Here is a 27560-nt window from a genome sequence, read left to right as displayed (position 1 = left end):
AACAGGTATCTGAATAACAGGACAGAATGCCTTAGCTGGAACAGGTTGGTGTGATCTTCATTCCATTGCCTTCACATGCATAGCTATAGTGGACGCAAATGTAACTTAGCAAATGTAATAGCATAAGATGCTGCCACCATGAGATCCACTACCTCCATACACTGAGCTACGGTAACTGACATGGGGATTGTAATGAGCTGGCGTCTGGTCTGCCAAGAACAGCCTCATAGAGACTTAATCCATGAGTACCAGCAAAAAGGACACCCTTGTAAGCGAAGTGGACAAACCCTTGGACACATATACTTTCCAGCCATGACTACAAAGAAACCAGAGTAGATTCTCTGTATAGGTAGTCACTAAACTTATAAACGAAGTGTGGAGTAAAAACGTATCCTTCGTTCTAACCTAGGAACAGGAATAATTACTCCCATGCCCACCAGATTCTGCACACACCAAAGGGATGCCTCCCGTTCTTCCCATCATCTTTGATACAAGACCTTTTAAGGAGGCCTCGACTAGAGAAACATAATTTATGCTTACATGATAAATGCATTTATTTCATGGTGGTGAGCGTCCATGATCCAATACTCTTGGGAATTAATTTTCTTTACCACTAGGAGGAAGTAAAGATTCCCAAACCCAAAAACCCCTCCCAACTCACACATACCTTAAGGGACACTGAACTAAAAAAAAATTTCTTTCGTGATTCAGATAGAGCATGAAATTGTAAGCAACTTTCTAATTTACTCCTATTATGAATTTTTCTTCATTCTCTTAGTATCTTTATTTGAAATGCAAGAATGTAAGTTTAGATGCTGGCCCATTTTTGGTGAACAACCTGGGTTGTTCTTGCTGATTGGTGGATAAATTCATCCACCAATAAAAAAAGTGCTGTCCAGAGTTCTGAACTAATAAAAAAGCTTAGATGCCTTCTTTTTCAAATAACGATAGCAAGAGAACGAAGAGAAATTGATAATAGGAGTAAATTAGAAAGTTGCTTAAAATTGCATGCTCTATCCGAATCACGAAAGAAAAAAAAATTTGGGTTCAGTGTCCCTCTAGTCTAACATATAGCCAAGCAAAGTGAGGTAAGAAAAAGGAATAAGAGCCATAAAAAGGAGCAGGGGAAAAAGATGTGCTGAAGAAAAAACTAACCCCCAAAATAAGGGTGGGTTCTCATGGACTCTCACCATCATGAAAAATGAATTGATCAGGTAAGCATAAACTATGTTTTCTTTCATACAGGTGGTAAAACTAATACCCAAGCTGTGGAGTCCACAAGTGATAACATAAAGGGAGCTATTTAAAAATATCTTTTTCACTGAGAAATTAAATTTACAACCCCAATAATATATGTTTTTAATGCACTTAAAAATAAATCAAACACGCTAAAAAAATCAAACAGATAGCTGCCTGAAAAACCTTTCTACCAAAGGCTGCAAAGACATTAAAATGGTAAAAAAAAATCTGATCAACTGAAGCCTTAGGCCCATATTTATCAAGCTCCGTACGGAGCTTGAAGGGCCGTGTTTTTGGCGAGTCCTCAGACTCGCCAGAAACACAAGTTATGAAGCAGCGGGTTGATTGACACCTCCCTGCTGGCGGCTGATTTGCCGCGAGTCAGCAGGGGGCGGCGTTGCACCAGCAGCTCTTGTGAACTGCTGGTGCAATGTTAAATGCGGAGAGCGTATTGCTCTCCGCATTTAGCGAGGTCTTGCGGACCTGATCCGCAGTGTCGGATCAGGTCCGCAAGACCTTTGATAAATTGGGGCCTTATTCTTGAAAGCAAAAGTAGTGGCAAATGACCTAGTAGAATGAGCAGTAAACTGCTGTGGTGGAGGCTGACCTGCCTCCAAGTAAGCTTTGTGAATCAAAAGTTTTAACCATGAGGCCAAAGAAACAGTAGAAGCTTTCTGATCCTTCCTAGTGCCAGAAAAAAAGAATGAACAAACCATAATTTTTTCTTAAGTCCTTAGTAGCATCAATATTTCAATGCTCTAAGAACATCCAAAGAATGCAATGATCTCTCTGAAGAATTCTTAGGATTAGGACAAAAAGAAGCAACAACAATCTCTCTGCTAAAGTTTTTAACGGATTGTATCAGTATAAAACTGATATAGAAAGTACAACTTCAAGCACTTATTTTCCTAGTAGCTTTAACTAGAACTATATAATGTGAGCAGAGTTAGAAATAAAATATAACTTTTATTGTGGCTAATTAAAAAATGTATACACTTAAAAACACAAGTGAATTATATGGGAATAGCTAAAGGCATCAAGTTGAAAAATAGAGGTAGTACTTCTTTAAATGACCTAGGATGTGGCTGTCATTTATGTGGCCATTATGTGAGACTATAAGGAGAACCCCATATGTTTGTATAATAATAGTTACTTGATAACAGAGTCCGTTATAATATTGGACTTATCAAATAAATTCAATTACACTCATAACCTCATTATACTGTTTTGTAAAGTGCAACCCTATTAGGCTACAAAATAGTTTAACCCCTGATAAAGAATATGTTATAATACTAATTCCCACTTCTGGAATCAAATTCTATATAAGTGTGAGCCCATTCCCAATACTGTGAAGAACTGAAGTAGTATTGTTGTAACGCTGGATTTCACTTAAAGTAAATTTTCAGTAAGGTCACTAGTGCTGCCGGTTTTACTGAAAAGTAATAATCAACGCTTCAGTCTTCCTAGGAGTATAATTTTACCAGCTTAAACATGCTCAATAAAATCGAGATCTGATCCCCAGAAAAAAAGAATGAACAAACTGGAAATGTGTCTTAAGTCCTTAGTAGCATCAATGTAATATTTCAATGACCTAACATCCAAAGAATGTAAAGATTTCTCAGAAGCATTCCATGGATTAGGACACAAGGAAGGAACAACAATATATCTGCTAATGTTTTCTGAAAAAACAACCTTAGGCAAAAAATCTAATAAAGTCTGTAAAACAGCCTTATACTGATGAACATCAGATAGGAATGGTTACAAGAAAGGGCAGATAACTCAGAAACTCTTCTAGCAGAAGAAATAACTAAAAGAAATAACACTTCCCAAGAAAGTAGTTTAATGTCCATTTTATGCATAGGTTCAAAAGGAGGAGCATGCAAAACCCCTTAATATAAGGTTAAGATTTCATGGAGGAGAAATAGGCTTGATTACAGGTTTAATATGAACCAGTGCCTGAACAAAACTATGAATATCAAGAAGATTAGCAATCTTTCTGTGGAACAAGAGTGAAAGAGCAGAAATCTACCCTTTCAGACAACTGGCAGATAGGTCCTTATCTAGATAATCCTGCAAAAACTGCAAAATCCTAGGAATTCTGAAAGAATGGCAAGAAAAAACATAATTTATGCTTACCAGATAAATTCATTTCTTTCAGGATAGGGAGAGTCCAAGGCTTCATTCCTTACTGTTGGGAAATACAACACCTGGCCACCAGGAGGAGGCAAAGACACCCCAGCCAAAGGCTTAAATAACCCTCCCACTTCCTTATTACCCCATTCATTCTGCCGAGGGAACAAGGAAAAGTAGGAGAAACATTAGGGTATAAATGGTGCCAGAAGAATAAAATAAATAATAGGGGACCGCCCATAGACAAGAAAAAACAAACGGGGGCCGTGGACTCTCCCTATCCGGAAGGAATTAATCTGTAAGCATTCATTCCTTACTGTTGGGAAAACTATGCCCAAGCTCCAGAGGACACTGAATAAATAACGGGAGGGAACAAAAAGGAAGAGGCGGACCCTATTCTGAGGGCACCACAGCCTGCAAAACTTTACTCCGAAAAGATGCTTCAGCCGAAGCAAAAACATCAAACTTGTAAAATTTTTAAAAAGTATGTAAGGACGACAAAGCCGCCTTACAAATCTGATCCATAGAGGCCTTGTTCTTAAAGGCCCAAGAGGAAGCCACTGCTCTAGTGGAATGAGCCGTTATCCTCTCAGGAGGATGATGTCCTGCTGTCTCGTAAGCTAAGCGGATGACACTCCTTAACCAAAAAGATAGGGAAGTCGAAGTAGCATTCTGCCCCTTGCGATTCCCCGAATAGACAACAAAGAAGGAGGAAGATTGTCTAAACTCCTTAGTAGCCTGAAGATAGAACTTCAAGGCGCAAACCACATCCAAATTGTTTTGCATACAAAGAGAGAAGCGCTCTACCAGGAACGAACAACAGCTCATCAGCTAGTTCTATGGTGATTTACCACCCGGAAGCAGCTTCTTTTAGACCAGTGTGCTTTTCACAGAGGAAAACTTTCCTGAAGTATATCAGTCTGATCCCGCCGAATAAGGTCAGTCCAGCCCCGAAATACCAGGCAATTCTCCTCTGAACAAGGAACATGACAACCCCAAACGATCGTTTTCGGCCTCCTATGGGCCTCGTCAGTGAGGTGCAGCCACATACCTCTAAGCACACTGAGCAAGGAGTCCACGTCTGGTTTCCCCCATCACCCATAGGGAGACTTCCCCAGGGTCATATTAATTTGCATACAAAGAGAGAAGCGCTCTACCAGGAACGAACAACAGCTCATCAGCTAGTTCTATGGCTATTTACCAAACCGGAAGCAGCCTCTTTTAGACCAGTATGCTTTTCACAGAGGAAAACTTTCCTGAAGTATATCAGTCTGATCCCGCCGAATAAGGTCAGTCCAGCCCCGAAATACCAGGCAATTCTCCTCTTAACAAGGAACATGACAACCCCAGACGATCGTTTCGGCCTCCTATGGACCTCGTCAGTGAGGTGCAGCCACATACCTCTAAGCACACAGAGCAAGGAGTCCACGTCTGGTTTCCCCCATCACCCATAGGGAGACTTCCCCAGGGTCATATTAATTTGCATACAAAGAGAGAAGTGCTCTACCAGGAACGAACAACAGCTCATCAGCTAGTTCTATGGCGATTTACCAACCAGAAGCAGCCTCTTTTAGGTCTCCCTAAGAGTAAAAGTGGGAAACCAGACGTGGACTCCTTGCACACATGCCCTAGAGATATGCAACTGCACCTCACTGATGAGGCCCAAGAGAGGCCGAAACGTACGTCTGGGGTTTGCTGTTTGTCTTGTTCAGAGAAGAATTGCCTGGTATTTCGGTGCTGGACTGTCATTGGGCAGGATCAAACTGATATGCTACAAGATATTTTTTCTCTGTGAAAAGGCATAGTGTGCAAAGAGAGACTGCACCCTGAGTGGCACTGGCCTTGTGGACAAGCACGGAGGTTTTTCTAGCTATTGTTCTGTCTCAGTGAGTGCGTCTCTCTATTTTCTTGATATTATGTAAATTGCTCTTAGGTCTCCCTAAGAGTAAAAGGGGGAAACCAGACGTGGACTCCTTGCACATATGCCCTAGAGACATGCAACTGCACCTCACTGACGAGGCCCAAGAGAGGCCAAAATGTACGTCTGGGGTTTGTTGTTGGTGTTGTTCAGAGAAGAATTGCCTGGTATTTCGGTGCTGGACTGTCATTGGGCAGGATCAGACTGATATGCTACAAGATATTTTTTCTCTGTGAAAAGGCATAGTGTGCAAAAAGAGACTGCACCCTGAGTGGCACTGGCCTTGTGGACAAGCACGGAAGTTTTTCTAGCTATTGTTCTGTCTCAGTGAGTGCGTCTCTCTATTTTCTTGATTTCACATCCAAATTGTGAAGTAAGCGTTCCTTCGATGAAGGATTAGGACACAAGGAAGGAACCACAATCTCTTGATTGATGTTGCGATCTGACACAACCTTAGGAAGAAAACCTAATTTAGTATGTAAAACTACCTTATCTACATGAAAAATCAGATAAGGGGGCTGACATTGCAAAGCAGAGATCTCAGAAACTCTGCGTGCAGAGGCAATAGCCAATAAAAAGAGAACCTTCCAAGATAACAATTTAATGTCAACGGAATGCAGAAGCTCAAACGGAACCTGTTGCAAAACCTGAAGATCAAGATTTAGGCTCCAAGGAGGATCCCCAGATCTAAACACAGATCTGATCCTAATCAGAGCCTTAACAAAGAACTGCACATCTAGAAGCTCAGCCAGTCTCTTGTGCAATAAAACCGACAGGGCCGAAATCTGTCCCCTCATGGAACTAGCAGAAAAAAAACCACGCTCTTCACACCAGAATAAGTAGATCCTCCACACCTTGTGGTATATACGCAGAGTAACTGGTTTACGAGCTTGAATAAGTATATCAATGACACTCTCAGAGAAACCTCTCTTGGCTAAGACTAAGCATCAATCTCCATGCAGTCAACCTCAGAGAATCTAGATTTTGATTAACAAATAAACCTTGTATTAGCAGGTCTCTGCGACAAGGTAACTTCCACAGTGGAGATGAGGACATTCCCACTAGATCCGCAAATCACGTCCTTCGCGGCCACGATGGAGCAATCAGGATTATTGATACCCTCTCCTGCTTGATGCGGGCCACCACTCAAGGAAGAAGCGGTAATGAAGGAAAAAGATATGAGTTTAAACCTCCAGGGCACTGCTAGTGCATCTATTAGATCCGCTTGCGGATCCCTCGACCGCGACCCGTACCTGGGTAGCTTGGTATTGAGACGGGACACCATGAGATCTATCTCCGGCGTCCCCCACTTGCTGCATATCTCTGCAAAACACCTCGGGATGGAGAGACCATTCCCCTGGATGCAAGGATTGCCTGCTGAGAAAATCCGCTTCCCAGTTGTCCACACTCGGAATTTGAATCGATGACAGCAAACAGCTGTGGGCCTCCGCCTACTCCAGACTATGAGATACTTCCTTCATCGCCAAAGAACTTCTTAAAGATTTCCGTAGTTCCAAAATATTAATCAGGAGGGAGGACACCTCCTGAGTCCATACCCCTGTGCCTTCTTGGCACCCCAAACAGCTCCCCATCCAGATAGGCTTGCGTCCGTAGTCACAATCTCCCAGGATGGTCTTAAGAAGCACGTCCCTCGGGACAGATGATCTGGACAGAGCCACCAAGAGAGCGATTCTCTTGACTGGCTGTCTAATACAATCTGTTAAGACAGATCTGAATGGTCGCCGTTCCACTGCCTTAGCATATACAGTTGTAAAGGTCTGAGACGAAACCTGGCAAAAGGAATGATGTCCATGCAGGACACCATGAGACCAATCACCTCTATACACTGAGCAACAGAGGGACTCAAGGAGGTCCGGAGGGCAAGACATGCCAAAGATAGCTTTGCAACGTCTCTGGTCTGTTAGAAATATTCTCATGGAGTCTATTATAATACCCAGGAATTCCACTCTGGTACTTGGAATAAGAGAATTATTTTCCAAGTTTATCTTCCATCCATGTGATCGAAGAAGACTGAAAAAGGACTCCGAGAATTCTTCCGCAAGACGTAAAGATGGTGCTTGCACCAGAATATCGGCCAAGTATGGGGCTACTGCAATACCCTGAGTTCTGGCAACGGCTAGAAGAGCCCCCAGAACCTACATAAAGATTCTTGGAGCAGTAGCTAGGCCAAATGGAAGGGCAATGAACTCCAAGTGCTGGTCCAGGAATGCAAACCTCAGGAACTGAAAGTGTTCCCTGTGAATTGGAACATGAAGGTAAGCGTCCATCAGATTTATAGTGGTCATAAACTGGCCCTCCTGAATTAAAGGAAGGATGGACCATATCGTCTCCATCTTGAAGGAAGGGACACTGAGAAATTTGTTTAAGCACTTTAGGTCCAGAATTGAGCGGAAAGTTCCCTCCTTCTTTGGGACCACGAAAAGGTTTGAATAAAACCTCAAACCTCTTTCTTCAATAGGCACCGGGACAACAACTCCTAAGGAGCATAGATCCCAAACGCACCAAAGAAAGGCATCCCTCTTTTCTGGTCTAGTAGACAGATTCGAGAGAAGGAATCTGCCCCTTGGAAGATAAGATTTGAAGCCTATCTTGTATCCCTGAGATACCACCTCCAGGACCCACGGATCCTGTAACAATCCGATCCCGGATCGGGGGCCGCCCCTTCATGCTGATTTGTTTTCGGCGGGCTTCTTATTCTGCTTTTATTTATTCCAGGACTGAGCCAGCTTCCAAGTATTCTTGGGTTGCTCTGACTTGGAGGAGGATTGTTGTCGTTGGGATTTGTGAGAATGAAAGGAACGAAAATTAGAAGATTGTCGTCCCTTGGACTTGTTCTTCTTATCTTGCGGTAGGAAAGCACCCTTGCCTCTGGTAACCGTAGAAATAATGGAGTCCAGGCCTGGACCAAATAAAATCTTTCCCTTGAAGGGAAGAGAAAGGAGTCTGGACTTAAAAGTCATTTCCGCGGACCAAGACTTCAACCAGAGCGCCTGGCGGGCTAGGACCACCCAAAGCCAGAGGCCTTTGCATTTAGGTTAATAATTTGCATGTTCGCATCACAGATAAGAGAGTTAGCAATTCTCAGAGCTTTAATTCTGTCTTGAATATCCTGGAGGGGAGACTCCACCTCAATGAGTTCCGACAAAGAGTTGCACCAGTAGGTAGCCGCTCTGGCAATCGTGGTAACTGAAGCCGCCGGTTGAAACAAAAATCCTGTATGTTGAAACATCTTTCTCAGAAAGGTTTCCATTTTCTTATACATCGGCTCTTTGAACGAAGAACTATCCTCAAGAGGTATAGCAGCACATTTAGCAAGCGTAGAGATAGCACCATCCACCATCCACCTTAGGAATGGAGCCCCACAAATCTAGTTGAGAGTCTGGGACCGGGAACAACTTTTTAAAAATAGACGAGGGGGAAAAGGAATAACCAATTCTTTCCCATTCGTTCTTAATAATGTTCGCCATCTTATCCAGCACAGGAAAAGTCAAAGGAACTTTCCTGTCTTCGTAAACTCTGTCTAATTTAGGTATTATAGGTTCTTCAGGGTATCATAGCTTCTACTCTTGCTACATTATCCACTCCACATGCAGTTCCCCGTAGCACATCTAATCCTCCATCGGGAGGGGCCTCTCTTCCTGCGGACTTTGCCGCTCAGTTACAAACAGCCTCTGGAACCTCTAACGTAGACAGAACCTACTTTAATAAAAAACGCAAGTGCTCAATTTTAAATCTAAAGGATGGTTCCTCTGCAGCAGGAGGCTTAGACGCTAAGGACTCGGACCCAGAAAGTTCACCCTCTGAAGCTACAGAGGTTAACTTATCATTGAATAACTGGGACATAATAGCTAAATCCAATAAATATTTAGATGACTCAGGGTCAGGAGAGCAATGTTTAACTTTCTCTTGCGTTTGTTAGAGCAAGGTAATGCACTAAGGGCCGCAGACACTGCCGTTTGTAACTGCGCGGCAAAGTCCACAGGAAGAGAGACCCCCTCCGGATGGAGGATTAGATGTGCTACGGGAAACTGCATGTGGAGTGGATAATGTAGCAAGGGTAGTAATCTTACGGGACGCCAAGTCCTGAGAGGTAGACAGTTCAGAAGGACTAAGAGCCTTAGCAGGCTTGTATCCCTTCTTAGACTTTATAACGGTGTTAAGGCATGTGGAACATAATTGAGTGGGCGGGAAAACCACAGCCTCCTCACAATATAAACAGGTATGATTAAGTACAGGAGGAGTACCTTTTAACATGTCAGAGTCTCAGGTTATACCCACAGGACACAAATAAAAACGTTTTATTATAGAAAACTGCACCTTTATACTCCCAATGGCTGGGGCACTCACCACCTCCTAGACCCAGACAGTTAACAGAGGAAACGCTCTCCTCAGGTTCAAACCTCAGCCGGAATGGAGGAAATGAACATAGACCACACCCGGTCACATGGAGTGCAAGACAGTACCTTCCCCTGTAATTACAAGTACAGCAAGCAATAGGAGCTGTGCAACACTTTCAAAAACGAAAGTGAAACTTAAAAGTGAAACCTGTTTATTCCAGCCAAGGAAAAAAATCACACAAAGCAGCATGTAAATAATGAATACACTAATTAACCCCAACTGTTCAATAAACCCCCTTCAGAGGATATTAACCCTGGATCAAATCAAAGTATAAAGGATCCACACTGTGACCCTGTTATGGCGTTTTATTTGTAAAAAGGGAAACAATCTTACCTCCAGGATCCATGCTGTGGAACAGAACACAGCCTCTCAAGTGTGACAGTCTTATAGCAGCCCTCCTGACATGGACTTGAGTGAGAGAAAGCAGGCAGTGAAACTCGTCAACACTGATTGCTTAGGAGCTGTTAGCAGTAGTCTGGATGGTTACACAGAAAAACTTCCCCTGCATCTCCAGACTCTAACTTTCATCAATACTCTCACTGAGAAATTGACATGACTACTTAAAACTCCAGGCCTATCTCGAAGGGCAGATACCCTTTTTCAGGACTCTCCAAATCTTCTGACATTTCTCTGCCACCTCCTAACGTGACGAAAGGCAAATAATGACTGGGGTAATGAGGAAGTGGGAGGGATATTAAAGCCTTTGGCTGGGGTGTCTTTGCCTCCTCCTGGTGGCCAGGTGTTGTATTTCCCAACAGTAAGGAATAAAGCCATGGACTCCCTATCTTAGGAAGGAAACAACAATCTATACACCAAGAAATAAAGGCTTTCCAGAATCAGAGAAACCCCTATGTTTAAGAACGAAGCGATCAATTTCCATGCCATCAAGATCAGAGACTTGAGATCCGGATGGAAAGATGGACCTTGGGACAGAAGGTCTGACCGTAGAGGAAGAGGCCAAGGAGGGCAACTGGACATATGAACCAGATTTGCATACCATATCCTGCGAGGCCATGCTGCGGCAATCAGGATTAAAGACGACTTCTCTAGCCTTATCTTGGAAATGACTCTTACTTTTTATTAAGCATGTGGAGGATTGTCGTCAATAAATTGGATACATTTAATTTGGTCAGCCACCTCTGTGTTACTGCTACTCTAAAGTGCTTTTTTCAAGTGTGTGAGTTCCAGGTTCAGTCCCGTCTGCTCCTTGCCCTGCGCTGTCCTCCCACTGAATTGCCACTCCATGCAGACAGCGGACACTCATATGTGCAAAAGCACTCGACAGGCTTGCCCAGTATTCCTTATATGTGGAGCTGTGTGCCTGTCAGTACCTGCAGTGGGGGCATGTTGGGTCATGGCCCACCAGCAGGGCCATCACGGCCTGGCACTGGGCCATGGCCCGGCTGTTGAGAAACCCGGGCTTACCAAACTACTGCTGTAAAATTGACTCTTTGGAAATGGAGATGAGACTTCTTTTCAACAGAGGCCAAGCTTGAAGAGCCCAGAAAATTTCACGAGAAAATTCCTAGAACATTGATTGGTAACCTTGCCTAACAAGAAGCCTAACAGAAGCCCCCAAAACAGCTCCCCAACCTGATAGACTTGCATCTGTAGTGATCACAGTCCAGGTAGGATGAACCCCCTGAATAATAAATTGATGATCCTGCCACCAAGTTAGAGACTGACTAGTACTGGGATCCAAAAATATCCTTTGAGACAGATGAGTATAATCCCTGCACCATTGACGCAGCATACAAAGCTGAAGAGGCCTCATGTGAAATTGAGCAAATGGAATTGCATCTGAAGTTGCAATCATGAAACCTAGGACTTCCATATACAGAGCCACTGAGAGAAATGAGAGAAACTGTAAGGTTCAGAAAAGCTGACACCAATTTTAACCTCCTCTGCTCTGTTAGAGAAAGACTCATGGATAATGTATTTATTTGAAAAACCATGAATGTTACTGTGTCTGAGGTACAAAAGAACTCTTTGGAAAATTGACCCTCCAACCATGCTGAACAAACAACAAGAGTCGGTTGATGTGAGATTCTGCAAAAGGAAAAGATGGAACTTGAATCAAGATGTTGCCCAGGTATGGAAACACTTCAATACACTGAGACCTGATCACAGATAAAAGGGCACCCAGAATCTTCATGAATATTCTTAGAGCTGTAGCCTGACCAAATGGAAGAAAAACAAATTGAAAATGCCTGCCTCTAAAGGCAAACCTCAGAAACTGGGAATGCTCTCTGAATAGGAACATGAAGGTCATTTTCCTTTAAATCTATTGTGGACATAAACTGACCTTGCTGAACAAAAGGGAGAATAGTCTGAATGGTTTCCATTCTGAAAGATCGAGTCCTTACAAACCTGTTGAGAGCTTTTGCATCTAGAACTGGTCTGAAAGTACCTTCCTTCTTTGGAACAATAAAGAGATTTGAATAAAATTCCATCCCCTGTTCCTGCAAAGAAACTGGAACAATCATTCCAATATCTTCGAGATCTGAGACAGAATGGAGAAATATTATTAAAGGATTCCTTGGAACATTGAACAGAAAAACCTTCCTCTGGGAGACCTTGTTCGGAATCCTATTCAATAATCCTTAGAAACTAAATTTCGGACACAGGGGTCTGGAACATACTGAAATCAAGGCTTAATCTACCCCCTACCAGAACTTCTAGATCGGGGGCTGCACATTCATGCAGTTTTGATAGTAGGGATAAATGTCTTACCGCTTTGACTTGTTCCAGTTTGAATTAGGCCTCCAGACTGAACCTGAAGAACCTTGCTTCTGAGCAAAGGAGAAAACTTTTTGTTCCTTATTCTGACAAATAGAATGAAAACAATTAGAAGCTTTCTAGACTTTCTGTCGTGAGGAAGAAATCCCTTTTACCTCCAGTAACAGTAGATATAATAGAATCTAAATCAGAACCAAATAACTTATTTCCCTGAAAGGAACAAGATAATAGTCTAGATTTAGACACCATATCAGCAGTTTAGGATTTAAGCCTTAAAGGGCCACTAAACCCAAAATCTTTTTTTCATGATTCAGATAGAGAATACAAATGTAAACAACATTACAATTTACTTCTATTATTTATTTTGCTTCATTTTTTAGATATCCTTAGTTGAAGAAAAAGCAATGCACATGGGTGAGCCAATCACACGAGGCTTCTATGTGCAGCAACCAATCAGCAGCTACTGAGCATATCTAGATATGCTTTTCAGCAAAGAATATCAAGAGAATAAAACAAATTAGATAATAGAAGTAAATTAGAAATATGTTTAAAATTGCATTCTCTTTCTAAATGATGAAAGAAAAAATGTGAGTTTAATGTCCCTTTAAGACTTTCCTGGCAAGGACTGCCAAAGACATGCTTTTGACATTAATCTTTATAATTTCAAATACAGAACCACAAATAAAATAATTGTATACCATTTAACAGCAATAAATAACAGTAGTACCAGATAAGGACAATATTTTAGTATCCTCTTGCAAGTAAAGGTATCCCATCGCACACCAATATTTAACAGTAGTACAAGATATGGAAAATACTGTAGTATCCTCTCACATGTAAAGGTATACCATTGCAGAGCAATATATAACAGTAGCACCAAATATGGAAAATACTGTAGTGTCCTCTCACAACTAAAGGTATACCATTGTACAGCAATATATAACAATAGTACAAGATGTACAGACAACATCAATTAAAAAAATGGGACTAGGATTGTGCACCCATAATCTTGGAAATTAGGGTCTACAGAGGTGTTTGAGATCTTTCTTACTAAGCTATATGGCAACTCCAAATGTGAGATGCAGAAAGAATATACTACAGACATCTAATTCTCAAGAATGAGCTGCAGAGAACCCTGGATTAGAGACACAGTGTTAGCATTACAGCGATAGCGGCATAAAGCCCTAATGTATATACCAATGCATTATAAATATGAAATGAAGTTTCCCAAAAATTAGTCTGATTTTCACAGTAATCCCAAATAAACCATCAAAATGCTCCCCACTGCTCCTGGTATAGGGTCTTACCCCTTCTGGTACCACAATCAGGACAGCTGTGGAGTTCAGAAGCAGTGAGAGGAAGAGGTGAAGATCGCACGCAAAGCGATGACCAACGGGAAAAAATTGAACACCCTTCCTCCAAAAGAGACCGTTACCGCGCTCAAAATCTTCCCCTCCATGCGCTTCAGTTACTTCTTAGTGCTCCTGACAGAGTGGAGCACTAAGAATGCCGACTGCTTGAAGGATCTTGTGATTTAGAGGGGCCGATATCTGAAAATGTGAAACACGCAACTGACAGTGAAACAGTATATCTTCCACAATAAAAAACTCACAACTGCCATAACAGCACACCAGATTAAAGGGATACTAAACTTTTTTTTTTCTTTCATGATTCAGACAGAACATACAATTTTAAGCAACTTTCTAATTTACTCCTATTATCAATTTTTCTTCATTCTCTTGCTATCTATATCTGAAAAAAGCAGAAATGTAAGGTTAGGAGTCGGTCCATTTTTGGTTCAGCACCTGGGTAGCCCTTGCAAATTGGTGTCTACATTTAGCCACCAATCAGAAAGTGCTACCCATGTGCTAAACCAAAAATGGGCCGGCTCTTAAGCTTACATTCCTACTTTTTCAAATAAAGATAGCAAGAGAACGAAGAAAATTTGATAATAGAAGTAAATTAGAAAGTTGCATGCTCTCTCTGAACCATGAAAGAAAAAAAATTGGGTTTAGTATCCCTTTAATAAATCAACCTTCAAACTGATGAGTATGACCATATTTAAAATGTTAGAACCCGATTGTGCACAAACAGCCTGCACAGTACTTAAAGCCCATCCTGTCAGTTGCTGTGCAGTATACTTTTAACTGACATGTTAAGGCTGTACTGTGTTGTCTCCAGTAGGAGCTGCCTAAGCTACTTTAGATAACTTAACTTAGAAGCTGATATGAGTGCCAATTTGCTGTAACCTAGCTACGTTGTACATGAAAGCTGGTACTTAGTAATAGCCTTTGGGCTGTGTAAGTCATGCAGATACTTACTATGCAAAGGCCCATTCCATTGTTCTTACCCAGCTGATATTCCTAAGGATCCAGTAGAAAGTCCATCCTGTAATGTAACTGACAATAGAGGATACACTTAGGGAGTACATCTTCCTGGCCAAACAGGAGGCGGCTAAATGAACTGTCCCAGCAACCCCGTGGCAGGCTTGTGACCACAACTCCATAGAGAAGATTTATATTGCACAGGCAGTACTCTCCTATGTTCCTCTCTTCCAGGAACTATCCATTGAGAGAAAATTTTGGATTAATATCTTTATAAACTTGAAATAAATACAGGGCACCTCTATCTTCGTCTGCCTCCTAGACTAGGCAAAGAAAATACTGGGAGGGTCAGGGAAATAGGGATATTTAAGCTCTTGGTGTGGGCTGTCTTTGCATTCTCCTGGTGGCCAAGTAAGGATTTTCGTGGACTATGGCCACCATAGAAAGAAATGTATAAATTCATTTTTTGATAAGCTAATGGCTGTCACATGATACAGGGGAGGAAGAACTGGATTAACTTTGAAATTCACCAGAAAATATTCTACTGCACATTTCAAATTTAAAGTGCTATTGCATTGAATTTTTATTGTGTATTTGTCAATTATTCAATTCTACCAATTAGTAATCTTTTAAAGCACTGCTGGTCCTGAGCAGAAACTGCAGCTGATCCAATCCGCAGCACTAGTCACACGACCCAGCTATGTAACTAGCGCTGGTGATTGGATCAGCTGCAGTTTCCACTCAAGTCAAAGAATCAATGTCATAACACACATATAGTTACTATTTCTGTGTGTGTTGAGGTTTTACTTACAAAATAATTAAGCAACAAGCAGATAGGGAACATTATAGTATGTTTTAATATAAACTAGCAATTTTAAACAACTACGATATTTCTGGAGGAGACATTAAAAATGCAAGTGCCTTTTGTTTCCTGCAACAATATATGCATCTAGCAAGCACTGGCATCTGTGACAAGATAGGTCTGATATTTTTGACACTTCACTTGATTTTAAATAGTGCGTTCATGCATTTTTTTAATTGGATTTGATAATACCCTTGATTCTGATTTGTGCACACATGCTCTACTCCTTCCTTACAGTCACAAAAAAACATCCCTCTCAGATCAGCCACCTTCCTCCTCTCTGCGCTGTCTCAGACTCTCACAGAGCAGGAACCGTATCACTCACCTAGTCACACGCTCCTCTCTCAGCACCTGGATGCAAATTCTAGTGATATTAATGGACATAATGCAGAATGGGAAATTCTGTGAGGAAAAGAAAAGACCAAAATTATTTCCACTTGCCAAACAATATGTAAATGATTATACTGAGCAGCTAGGCAAAACATCTGCAAATTTAAAGGGACAGTATACTGTAAAATTGTTTTTCCCTTAATGTATTTCCAATGATTTGTTATACCAGCCGCAGAGTATAAAATGTACAAGAAACTGCATTTTCAGGTTTGTGTACATGAATTAGCTGGTTTTGCACTTTGAAACCACAACCGATTACAATTGGTTGAGCTTCCAGGTAAAATAAGATCTCATTATGTTATCACTTTGTGTACACACACTTGTTTCCTTATCTTATATTTGTCTGTAAACCAAAGCTTAATCTTTAGAGAGAAGAATGGAAAATTATCATCATTTCATTCCTTATCTCTTCTACACCCCACCATGAGTGTAATGTCTTATGCTGAATACTAAAACACACAGGAGTAGTGCTAAATAAGCAGTCAAGGTCTTCCAATCAATAATAATTTTAATAAAATATATATAAAATACACTATATACACAATTAATAAAGACAGAAAAAAATATAATATATATATATATATATATATATATATATATATATATATATAAAACCAGCGCTGGTATCCTTATTGGAATCACTAGTAGATCAATCCCACAATTAAGCTAAAAACCCTCTCTGAAGGTATATACAAATCTAGCATTGGATCAAGATATATAGCACATGTATCCTATATTATAAAAAGCCAAGTATGTTTGTCATGCGCAGTAGAGACTGCATCGCGAGACAAACATACTTCGCCTTAACGACCAGCGGCGAGATCGCTGGAGGGGGGCTTGACCGTTATGCTACAGAAAAAAAAATGTTTAGAGCAGTAGTGAGTTGGAAGGAGGGAGGGGAGAAAAGGAAGGAGGCTCTCATTTTGGCCCGTGTAAACGGGCTTTAAGACTAGTCTTAGATATAAATAATAAAATACTAGATGTATTAAAACATTCAAGAATTATACAATGTAAAAAGTAAGCCTCCACAGCGTTAAAACCCTACACTCTGCCAAACTTATTTAAAACTTGATAGTTGGTGACAATATAAATACATAGATAAAGTAGGTGCTCCGAAAGTTTGGTTCCTCAGTGTGCAATTGGAGGTGTGTCATGGTAAAAGGTGTGGTTACATTTTAATACCTTCTAGTGAGCAATTCCAGTGTCAGTCCATTGCTCACTGGCTTTTCTTTAATTACCCCTAATATCTCCTTGTGAGTGAATTGTATAGTACTTAGACAATAAATGCCTTCTGGACTGGGCTAGGTTGGCTGTCTTACTACAGTTCCTCCCCCTTTGTCTAAATACCACACTTCCAAAACCTCCACAGTCATTCACGATGCTGATCAGTTAAACAATAATCTGTGTGTGTGGTATACCACAAATCAACTGAAATTCACAGGTGCCAATCAGGGTACGCCTCTACATGTTTCAACTCCACCTGAGCCTTTATCTAAGTCTTCTGCTGACTGTGTTTACATACTCTGTCAATAGCCTGGACTTAAAGGGACACTGTAAGCAAAATTTAATGATGCTTGTTACAATATAACTATCCAAAATAAGCATCTTCTCAATAGGATCTCATTAGGAGATCTTTACCGTATCGCCGTAATCTTCTTTCCAAAAAATATTTTTTTCCAAACCCACTCCGTGGGTATCTTTTGCTCATATCCAATCCTGGCTGCCAACTGCAGTTGGAATATGGCGTCTAAAATTCTTACTGCGCATGCGCAAGATTGCACAACGTCACCACAAACGTCACTCCCTGCAAGACTGGCTGCAACATAGTAGACTTGCTCTATCGAGCGTACATAAGATCCAGCAGCGCTTTGACAGGTAAGTGGTGTAGGCTTCTCCCTAGTAATAACAAGCAGTCTTAATAAATATGTGAAATGAAATAGAATATTTCGGCATCAATATTTGCAAATGCGCATGCGCTATTTCACTCGATTTTGTGCGCATGCGAATGAGGAGTAATTCATGTCATAATGACATTCATAAACTGCTAATCTGATTGGTTTTAGATGTGGGCTGGATATCATGACGTAATCGTCAAAAAATAAAGATGCATTTTCTAAGGTTATGCGGCTTCAATTTGCAAAAGTAATAGGTCAGTAAGTTTTATTTTATACATGTAACTTATGATATGTGGCTTTTTTTTACTGAATTTGGTAAAAGTTAGTATTCCTTTAAGTATAGAAAACTTTCAGGATAGGTGGGGATACCACAGGCTAAATCAGCTATTTCAAATGTCGAGAGTAAGTGAGTTAGTTGTAAAAATAGAATACACTCCAACAGTTAAAATAGATAATTTGGATCAAATAAAAAGGGGAGAACATTTTTGGGTAAACTGTCCCTTTAAAGCGGTATCATACCTAAACATTTTTGTATCATACATATTAACCCATTGAGTGCTAACGACAGCTCTGAGCCATCGCAGAGTTTCTCACTCAGGTGCTAACGACGGCTCAGAGCCGTCGCTAGCACTCTCCCACCTTGAGGGAGATCTAGGGGCTCCCACGTGCTCCTACCCCGGCGATCGTGCCTGTAGAGTGACAGGCATCGCTGGGGCTTTCCGTTTTGCGTGGTGACGTCAGACGTAATGACGTGATGATGTCACCGCGCAACTTTATTTAAAAAAGACAATGGACAATATAGGGAAAGGGGGCATGCTGCTTAGAAGCCTGTATCTCAGGCATCTAAGCAGCTACAGACCCCCAAGACCCACCATTGGAAAGGTAATCGCCTAACCTTTCCAACTGTGTAAGTATTGGGGATCTGAAAAGAAAAAAAAAAAAGTTAAAAAAAAATATATTTTAAAAAAATGTAAAATTAAAAAACCCTTAAATGTGTTTAGCACCCAGGTGGGAAAGTGCTTAGCACTCAAAGGGTTAAAGGGATACTCAATCCACATTTTTTTCTTTCGTGATTCAGATAGAGCATGACATTTTAAGCAACTTTCTAATTTACTCCTACTATCAAATTTTCTTCATTCTCTTGGTATCTTTATTTGAAAAACAGAATTTATGCTTACCTGATAAATTACTTTCTCCAACTGTGTGTCCGGTCCACGGCGTCATCCTTACTTGTGGGAATATCTCTTCCCCAACAGGAAATGGCAAAGAGTCCCAGCAAAGCTGGCCATATAGTCCCTCCTAGGCTCCGGCCACCCCAGTCATTCGACCGACGGACAGGAGGAAAAATATAGGAGAAACCAAATGGTACCGTGGTGACTGTAGTTAGAGAAAATAATTCATCAGACCTGATTAAAAAACCAGGGCGGGCCGTGGACCGGACACACCGTTGGAGAAAGTAATTTATCAGGTAAGCATAAATTCTGTTTTCTCCAACATTGGTGTGTCCAGTCCACGGCGTCATCCTTACTTGTGGGAACCAATACCAAAGCTTTAGGACACGGATGAAGGGAGGGAGCAAATCAGGTTACCTAAACGGAAGGCACCACGGCTTGCAAAACCTTTCTCCCAAAAATAGCCTCCGAAGAAGCAAAAGTATCAAATTTGTAAAATTTGGCAAAAGTGTGCAGTGAAGACCAAGTCGCTGCCTTACATATCTGATGTAGCGGAGATGTTCTAATTTAAATTTAAATGTCACAACATCAGGTTCAGCCTGTTGAGAAATTTTTCCTGAATCTGAAATTTCCCCATCTGACAAAACCTCCCTCATGGCCCCTTCAGATTGGTGTGAGGGTATGGCAGAACAATTATCATCAGCGCCCTCCTGCTCTTCAGTGTTTAAAACAGAGCAATCGCGCTTTCTCTGATATGCAGGCATTTTGGATAAAATATTTGCTATGGAGTTATCGATTACAGCCGTCAATTGTTGCATGGTAATAAGCATTGGCGCGCTAGAAGTACTAGGGGCCTCCTGCGTGGGCAAAACTGGCGTAGACACAGAAGGAGATGATGTAGAACCATGTCTACTCCCTTCTGAGGAATCATCTTGGGCAAATTCATTATTTGTGGCAGTACTGCCCTTACTTTGTTTGTACGCTATGGCACAATTTTCACACAATTTTGAAGGGGGAGACACATTGGCTTTCATACATATAGAACATAGCTTATCTGAAGGCACAGACATGTTAAACAGGCTTAAACTTGTCAATAAAGCACAAAAACCGTTTTAAAACAAAACCGTTACTGTCTCTTTAAATTTTAAACAGAGCACACTTTATTACTGAATATGTGAAAATATATGAAGGAATTGTTCAAAATTTACCAAAATTTCACCACAGTGTCTTAAAGCATTAAAAGTATTGCACACCAATTTGCAGAGCTTTAACCCTTAAAATAACGAAACCGGAGCTGGTTACAGAATTAACCCCTATACAGTCCCAGCTACAGCCTTTGCTGTGACTTTACCAAGCCCAGAGGGGAATACGATACCAAATGACGCCTTCTAGGAACTTTTCCAACTACTTTCAGGTCCTCACACATGCATCTGCATGTCTTGCACTCAAAAACAACTGAACAGTAATGGCGCGAAAATGAGGCTCAGCCTATAACTGGGAAGGCCCTTCCTGACTGGAAAAGGTGTCTAACATACTGCCTGAGGTTAAAAAACGTTCCCCAAGTTTATAAGTGTGAATTATCAGCATAAACATATATAAAATGTCCAAATAAAGCAATCGATTTAGCCCATAAAAGTGTTTACCAGTTTTATAGCCCATATTAAGCCCTTTATTCTGTTTGAGACTAAGAAAATGGCTTACCGGTCCCCATGAGGGGAAATGACAGCCTTCCAGCATTACACAGTCTTGTTAGAAATATGGCTAGTCATACCTTAAGCAGAAAAGTCTGCTAACTGTTTCCCCCAACTGAAGTTACTTCATCTCAACAGTCCTATGTGGAAACAGCAATCGATTTTAGTTACTGTCTGCTAAAATCATCTTCCTCTCACAAACAGAAATCTTCATCTTTTTCTGTTTAAGAGTAAATAGTACATACCAGCACTATTTTAAAATAACAAACTCTTGATAGTAGAATAAAAAAAACTACAACTAAACACCACATACTCTTAACCATCTCCGTGGAGATGTTGGCCTGTGCAACGGCAAAGAGAATGACTGGAGTGGGCGGAGCCTAGGAGGGACTATATGGCCAGCTTTGCTGGGACTCTTTGCCATTTCCTGTTGGGGAAGAGATATTCCCACAAGTAAGGATGACGCCGTGGACCGGACACACCAATGTTGGAGAAAGCAAGAATGTAAGTTTAGATGCCGGCCCATTTTTGGTGAACAACCTGAGTTGTTCTTGCCGATTTGTGGATAAATTCACACACCAATAAACAAGTGCTGTCCAATGTTGTAAACCAAAAATTGGCTGGCTCCTAAGTTTATTTTTCAAATAAAGATAGCAAAAGAACAAAGAAAAATTAATAATAAGAGTAAATTAGAAAGTTGCTTAAAATTGCATGCTCTATCTGAATCACGAAAGAAAAAATGTGGGTTCAGTGTCCCTTTAAAGACTAGAAGTTAAGCATGTAAAAATATTTTTGGGTTAAAGGGACATAAAACCCAACAGTTTTCTTTCATGATTCAGAACATGCAATTTTAAACAACTTTCTAATTTACTTCTATTATCTAATTTGCTTCATTCTTTTGGTACCCTTTGTTGAAAAGCATACCTTGGTCGGTTCAAGAGCTGAAAACAAGCTGCTAATTGGTGACTGCACGTATATGCCGCTTTTTATTGGCTTACAAAGGGTTCAGCTCGCTCCCAGCAGTGCATTGCTGCTACTTCAATAAAGGATACCAAGAGAATTAAGGAAAATGTATAATATAAGTAAATTGAAAAGTTGTTTAAAATTGTATGTTCTATCTGAATGATAAAAGAAAAAAACAAAATTTATGCTTACCTGATACATTTCTTTCTCTTGTGGTGTATCCAGTCCACGGGTTCATCCATTACTTGTGGGGGATATTCTCCTTCCAAACAGGAAGTTGCAAAGAGGACACCCACAGCAGAGCTGTCTATATAGCTACTCCCTTAACCCCCACCCCCAGTCATTCGACCGAAGGCAAGTAAGAAAAAGGAGAAACTATAGGGTGCAGTGGTGACTGTAGTTGTAAAAAATAAAAATTCCTGACTTAACGTGACAGGGCGGGCCGTGGACTGGATACACCACAAAAGAAAGAAATTTATCAGGTAAGCATAAATTTAGTTTTCTCTTGTAAGGTGTATCCAGTCCACGGGCTTCATCCATTACTTGTGGGATACCAATACCAAAGCTTTAGGACACGGATGAAGGGAGGGACAAGGCAGGAACTTAAACAGAAGGCACCACTGCCTGTAAGACCTTTCTCCCAAAAATAGCCTCCAAGGAAGCAAAAGTATCAAATTTGTAGAATTTAGAAAAAGTATGAAGCGAAGACCAAGTTTCCGCCTTGCAAATCTGTTCAACAGAAGCCTCATTTTTAAATGCCCATGTGGAAGCTACCGCTCTGGTAGAGTGAGCTGTAATCCTCTCAGGAGGCTGCTGGCCAGCAGTCTCATAAGCTAACCGGATCATGCTTCTCAGCCAAAAAGAAAGAGAAGTTGCCGAAGCCTTGAGACCTCTCCTCTTTCCAGAGTAGACAACAAACAAGGCATATGTTTGACGAAAATCCTTAGTTGCTTGTAAGTAGAACTTTAAAGCACAAACCACATCCAGATTGTGTAACAACCGTTCCTTCTTAGAAGAAGGATTCGGACACAGAGAAGGAACAACAATTTCCTGATTAATATTTCTATTGGAAACAACCTTAGGAAGAAAACCTGGCTTAGTACGTAACACCACCTTATCCGCATGGAAAATCAGATAGGGTGAATCACACTGCAGAGCAGATAACTCTGAAACTCTTCGAGCTGAAGAGATAGCAACTAGAAACAAAACTTTCCAAGATAAAAGTTTAATATCTAATGAATGCATAGGTTCAAACGGAACCCCTTGAAGAACTTTAAGAACTAAATTTAAACTCCATGGCGGAGCAACTGGTTTAAATACCGGCTTGATTCTGACCAAAGCCTGACAAAACTCCTGAACGTCTGGAACATCTGCCAGATGCTTGTGAAAGAGAATAGACAGAGCAGATATCTGTCCTTTCAAGGAACTAGCTGACAATCCTTTTTCCAATCCTTCTTGGAGAAAAGATAGAATCCTAGGGATCTTGACCCTACTCCATGAGAAACCCTTGGCATCACACCAATTAAGATATTTACACCATATCTTGTGATAGATCTTCCTGGTGACAGGCTTCCTAGCCTGGATCAAGGTATCAATAACAGACTCACAGAATCAATAACAGAAAAACCACGCTTTGATAAGATCAAGCGTTCAATCTCCACGCAGTCAGGCGTAGAGAAGTTAGATTGGAGTGTTTGAATGGACCCTGGATTAGAAGGTCCTGCCTCAATGGCAGAGGTCATGGTGGGCAGGATGACATGTCCACCAGATCGGCATACCAAGTCCTGCGAGGCCACGCAGGAGCAATCAAAATCACTGACGCTTTCTCCTGCTTGATTCTGGCAATCAGACGCGGGAGAAGAGGAAACGGTGGAAACACATAAGCCAGGCTGAAGGACCAGGGCGCTACTAGGGCATCTACTAGTGCCGCCCAAGGATCCCTTGACCTGGACCCGTAACAAGGAAGCTTGGCATTCTGACGGGATGCCATCAGATCCAGCTCCGGTCTGCCCCGTAGATGAATCAGTTGGGCAAATACATCCGGGTGAAGCTCCCATTCCCCCGGGTGAAAAGTCTGCCGACTTAGAAAATCCGCCTCCCAGTTCTCTACTCCTGGGATATGGATAGCTGAGAGATGGCAAGAGTGAGCCTCTGCCCATAGAATTATCTTGGAAACCTCCATCATTGCCAGGGGACTCCTTGTTCCCCCCTGATGGTTGATATAGGCTACAGTCGTGATATTGTCCGACTGAAACCTGATGAACCTGACCGCAGCCAGTTGAGGCCATGCCTGAAGAGCATTGAATATCGCTCTCAATTCCAGAATCTTTATCGGGAGGAGGGCTTCCTCCTGAGTCCACGAACCCTGAGCCTTCAGGGAGTTCCAGACCGCGCCCCAGCCCAGAAGGCTGGCATCTGTTGTCACTATAGTCCACTCTGGCCTGCGGAAGCTCATTCCCCTGGACAGATGGACCTGAGATAACCACTAGAGAAGAGAATCCCTGGTCTCTTGATCCAAATTTAGCAGAGGAGACAAATCTGTGTAGTCCCCATTCCACTGATTTAGCATGCAAAGTTGCAGCGGTCGGAGATGTAGGCGGGCAAACAAACTATGTCCATTGCCGCTATTATTAGGCCAATTACTTCCATACACTGAGCCATCGACAGCCGAGAAATGGAATGAAGAGCACGGCAGGAATTTAACAGCTTTGAAATCCTGACCTCTGTTAGAAAAATTTTCATTTCTACTGAATCTATCAGAGTCCCTAGGAAGGAAACTCTTGTGAGAGGGGAGAGAGAACTCTTTTCTACGTTTACCTTCCACCCGTGAGACCTCAGAAAAGCCAGAACAATGTCCGTATGGGACTCTGCGATTTGAAGAGACGACGCCTGGATCAAGATGTCGTCCAGGTAAGGAGCTACTGCTATGCCCCGCGGCCTTAGGACCGCCAGTAGGGACCCTAGAACCTTTGTAAAGATTCTCGGCGCCGTGGCAAACCCGAAGGGAAGAGCCACAAATTGGTAATGCCTGTCTAGGAAGGCGAACCTGAGAAACTGATGATGATTTCTGTGAATCGGAAATGTGCAGATAAGCATCCTTTAAGTCCACGGTAGTCATATATTGACCCTCCTGGATCAGAGGAAGAATGGTTCGGATTGTCTCCATCTTGAAGGATGGGACCCTGAGCAATTTGTTTAGGATCTTGAGATCCAAGATTGGTCTGAAAGTTCCCTCTTTTTTGAGAACTATAAATAGATTTGAATAGAAACCCTGCCCCTGTTCCTCCCTTGGAACTGGGTGGATTACTCCCATAACCAGTAGGTCTTGGACGTAATGTAAGAACGCCTCTCTCTTTATCTGGTTTGCAGATAATTGAGAGAGATGAAATCTCCCCTTTGTTGAGGAACCTTTGAATTCGAGAAGATATCCCTGGGAAACAATCTCCACTGCCCAAGGATGCTGAACGTCTCTTACCCAAGCCTGGGCGAAGAGAGAAAGTCTGCCCCCCACTAGATCCGGTCCCGGATCGGGGGCTACTCCTTCATGCTGTTTTAGAGACAGTAGCTGGCTTTTTAGCCTGTTTCCCCTTGTTCCAAGCCTGGTTAGGTCTCCATACTGGCTTGGACTGGGCGAAATTTCCCTCTTGTTTTGTACTAAGGGAAGCGGAACCCGCGCCACTCCTGAAGTTTCGAAAGGAGCGAAAATTAGTCTGTCTGGTCCATAACTTATTAGACTTATCCTGGGGAAGGGCATGACCTTTTCCCCCAGTAATATCAGAAATGATCTCCTTCAGACCAGGCCCGAAAAGGGTCTTTCCTTTGAAGAAGATGTTAAGAAGCTTAGACTTTGAAGAAACATCTGCTGACCAGGACTTAAGCTATAGCGCCCTACGCGCCATGATGGCGAAACCTGAATTCTTAGCCGTAAGTTTGGTTAACTGAAACACGGCGTCTGAAATAAAGGAATTAGCAAGTTTAAGAGCTTTAATCCTGTCTAAAATCTCATCCCACGGAGTCTCCAATTGTAGAGCCTCTTCTAGAGACTCGAACCAAAAGGCCGCTGCAGCCGTAACTGGAGCAATGCACGCGAGAGGTTGGAGAAGAAAACCTTGATGTAAGAAAATTTTCTTTAGGAGACCCTCCAATTTTTTATCCATAGGATCTTTGAAAGCACAACTGTCATCAATCGGAATAGTTGTACACTTAGCTAAAGTAGAAACAGCTCCCTCCACCTTGGGGACTGTTTGCCACGAGTCCCGCATGGCGTCAGCCATGGGGAACATTTTTTTAAACACAGGAGGGGGAGAGAACGGAATACCTGATCTATCCCATTCCTTAGTTATAATTTCCGAAAATCTTTTAGGGACTGGGAAAACATCAGTGTAAACAGGCACTGCAAAGTATTTGTCCATTTTACACAATTTCTCTGGTACCGCAATGGGGTCACAATCATCCAGAGTCGTTAGGACCTCCCTAAGTAATAAACGGAGGTGTTCAAGCTTAAATTTAAATGTTGACATGTCAGAGTCGGGCTGAAGTAATAACTTCCCTGAATCTGAAAGCTCACCCTCAGATATCAAATCCCTTGCGCCAACTTCGGAACATTGTGAGGGCATAACGGACATATCTACTAAAGCGTCAGAAAGCTCTGTATTTGTTCTAACCCCAGAGCTGTCTCGCTTTCCTTGTAACCCTGGCAGTTTAGACAACACCTCTGTGAGAGTAGAACTCATAACTGCCGCCATGTCTCGTAAGGTAAAAGAATTAGACGCGCTAGACGCATCTGGCGTCATTTGTGCGGGAATAACAGGTTCTGACCCATGGGGAGAGCTAGACGGCATAATCTCCCTTCTCACGGGCTGAGAATCCTCTGGTGATATATTTTTTAAAGCCACAATATGGTCTTTGTAGCTTATAGATAATTCAGTACAAGTGGTACACATTCTAAGAGGGGATTCCACAATGGCATCTAAACATATTGAACAGGTAGATTCTTCTACGTCAGACATTTTTAACAGACTAGCAAAGACACAAGCAAGCTTGGAAAACACTTTATTAAAGTAAAAAACAGCAATTTCCTCAAAACGGTACTATACCTTTAAGAGAAAAAAAGTAGCACATAAACTGCAAAACAGTGAAAAAAAGTAGTAAACGATTCAAAATTTTTACAGTGTGTATAGGAAACCAAGGCAATATTGCACCCACTTGCAAATGGACGATTAACCCTTTGGCTCCCAAACCGGATCGAAAAAACATCTACCACCGGTATAAAACCGCTAAACACCTCACCACAGCTCTGCTGTGGTGCCTACCTGCCCTTAAATACGACCAGAAATTGAAGAAACCCTCTTTAGTGGTCCTAAGACACAGCAGGAATCTCTTGGAATAAAAGCAACTGCGCAACTGAGACGCGAAAATAGGCCCCTCCCACCACACTCGATGTCAGAGGGGCCTTAAAGAAACACTCCTAGGAGTTTGTGAAAAAGCCATGTGGAAAATCAAACCCCAAAAACAAAGTTTAAACAATCTCAAAAAAACGATCTGCATGTGTAAAAAGCAAACGTTTTTAACACCTTATCACCAGATAACAAATAGTATGAGTATTACCCAACCTTGTAAGCTTGATCCCAGTCGTTATTAAATCACTGCAACTAGCTTACCACATTTCCAAAAAGGCTCTGTCAGCATTTTCTAGAACTTATCATCTCTCTAGAAACAAATATACTGAACATACCTCAAAGCAGGCAAACTGCAGGCCGTTCCCCCAGCTGAAGTTTTCCCATACTCTTAAGTTATGTGTGAGAACAGCAATGGACCT

At 41.7% G+C, this 27560-nt stretch overlaps 1 protein-coding gene across 1 annotated transcript in view; it reads right to left on the bottom strand.

Moving 5' to 3' along the window:
* ELMOD3 (ELMO domain containing 3) overlaps nt 1-27560 on the bottom strand; it is a 212405-nt gene that overhangs the window by 46176 nt on the left and 138669 nt on the right. Inside the window, exon 10 of the mRNA XM_053719453.1 lies at nt 15957-16033. Within this exon, the coding sequence (XP_053575428.1) occupies nt 15957-16033 (77 nt within the window). The remainder of the gene's footprint in view (nt 1-15956; nt 16034-27560) is intronic.

Source organism: Bombina bombina, chromosome 6 (genome assembly GCF_027579735.1).
Source record: "Bombina bombina isolate aBomBom1 chromosome 6, aBomBom1.pri, whole genome shotgun sequence".
Classification (NCBI taxonomy): Eukaryota; Metazoa; Chordata; class Amphibia; order Anura; family Bombinatoridae; genus Bombina; species Bombina bombina.
The sequence above is the reverse complement of the archived record's forward strand: the minus strand, read 5'-3'. Positions and strand labels throughout refer to the sequence as shown.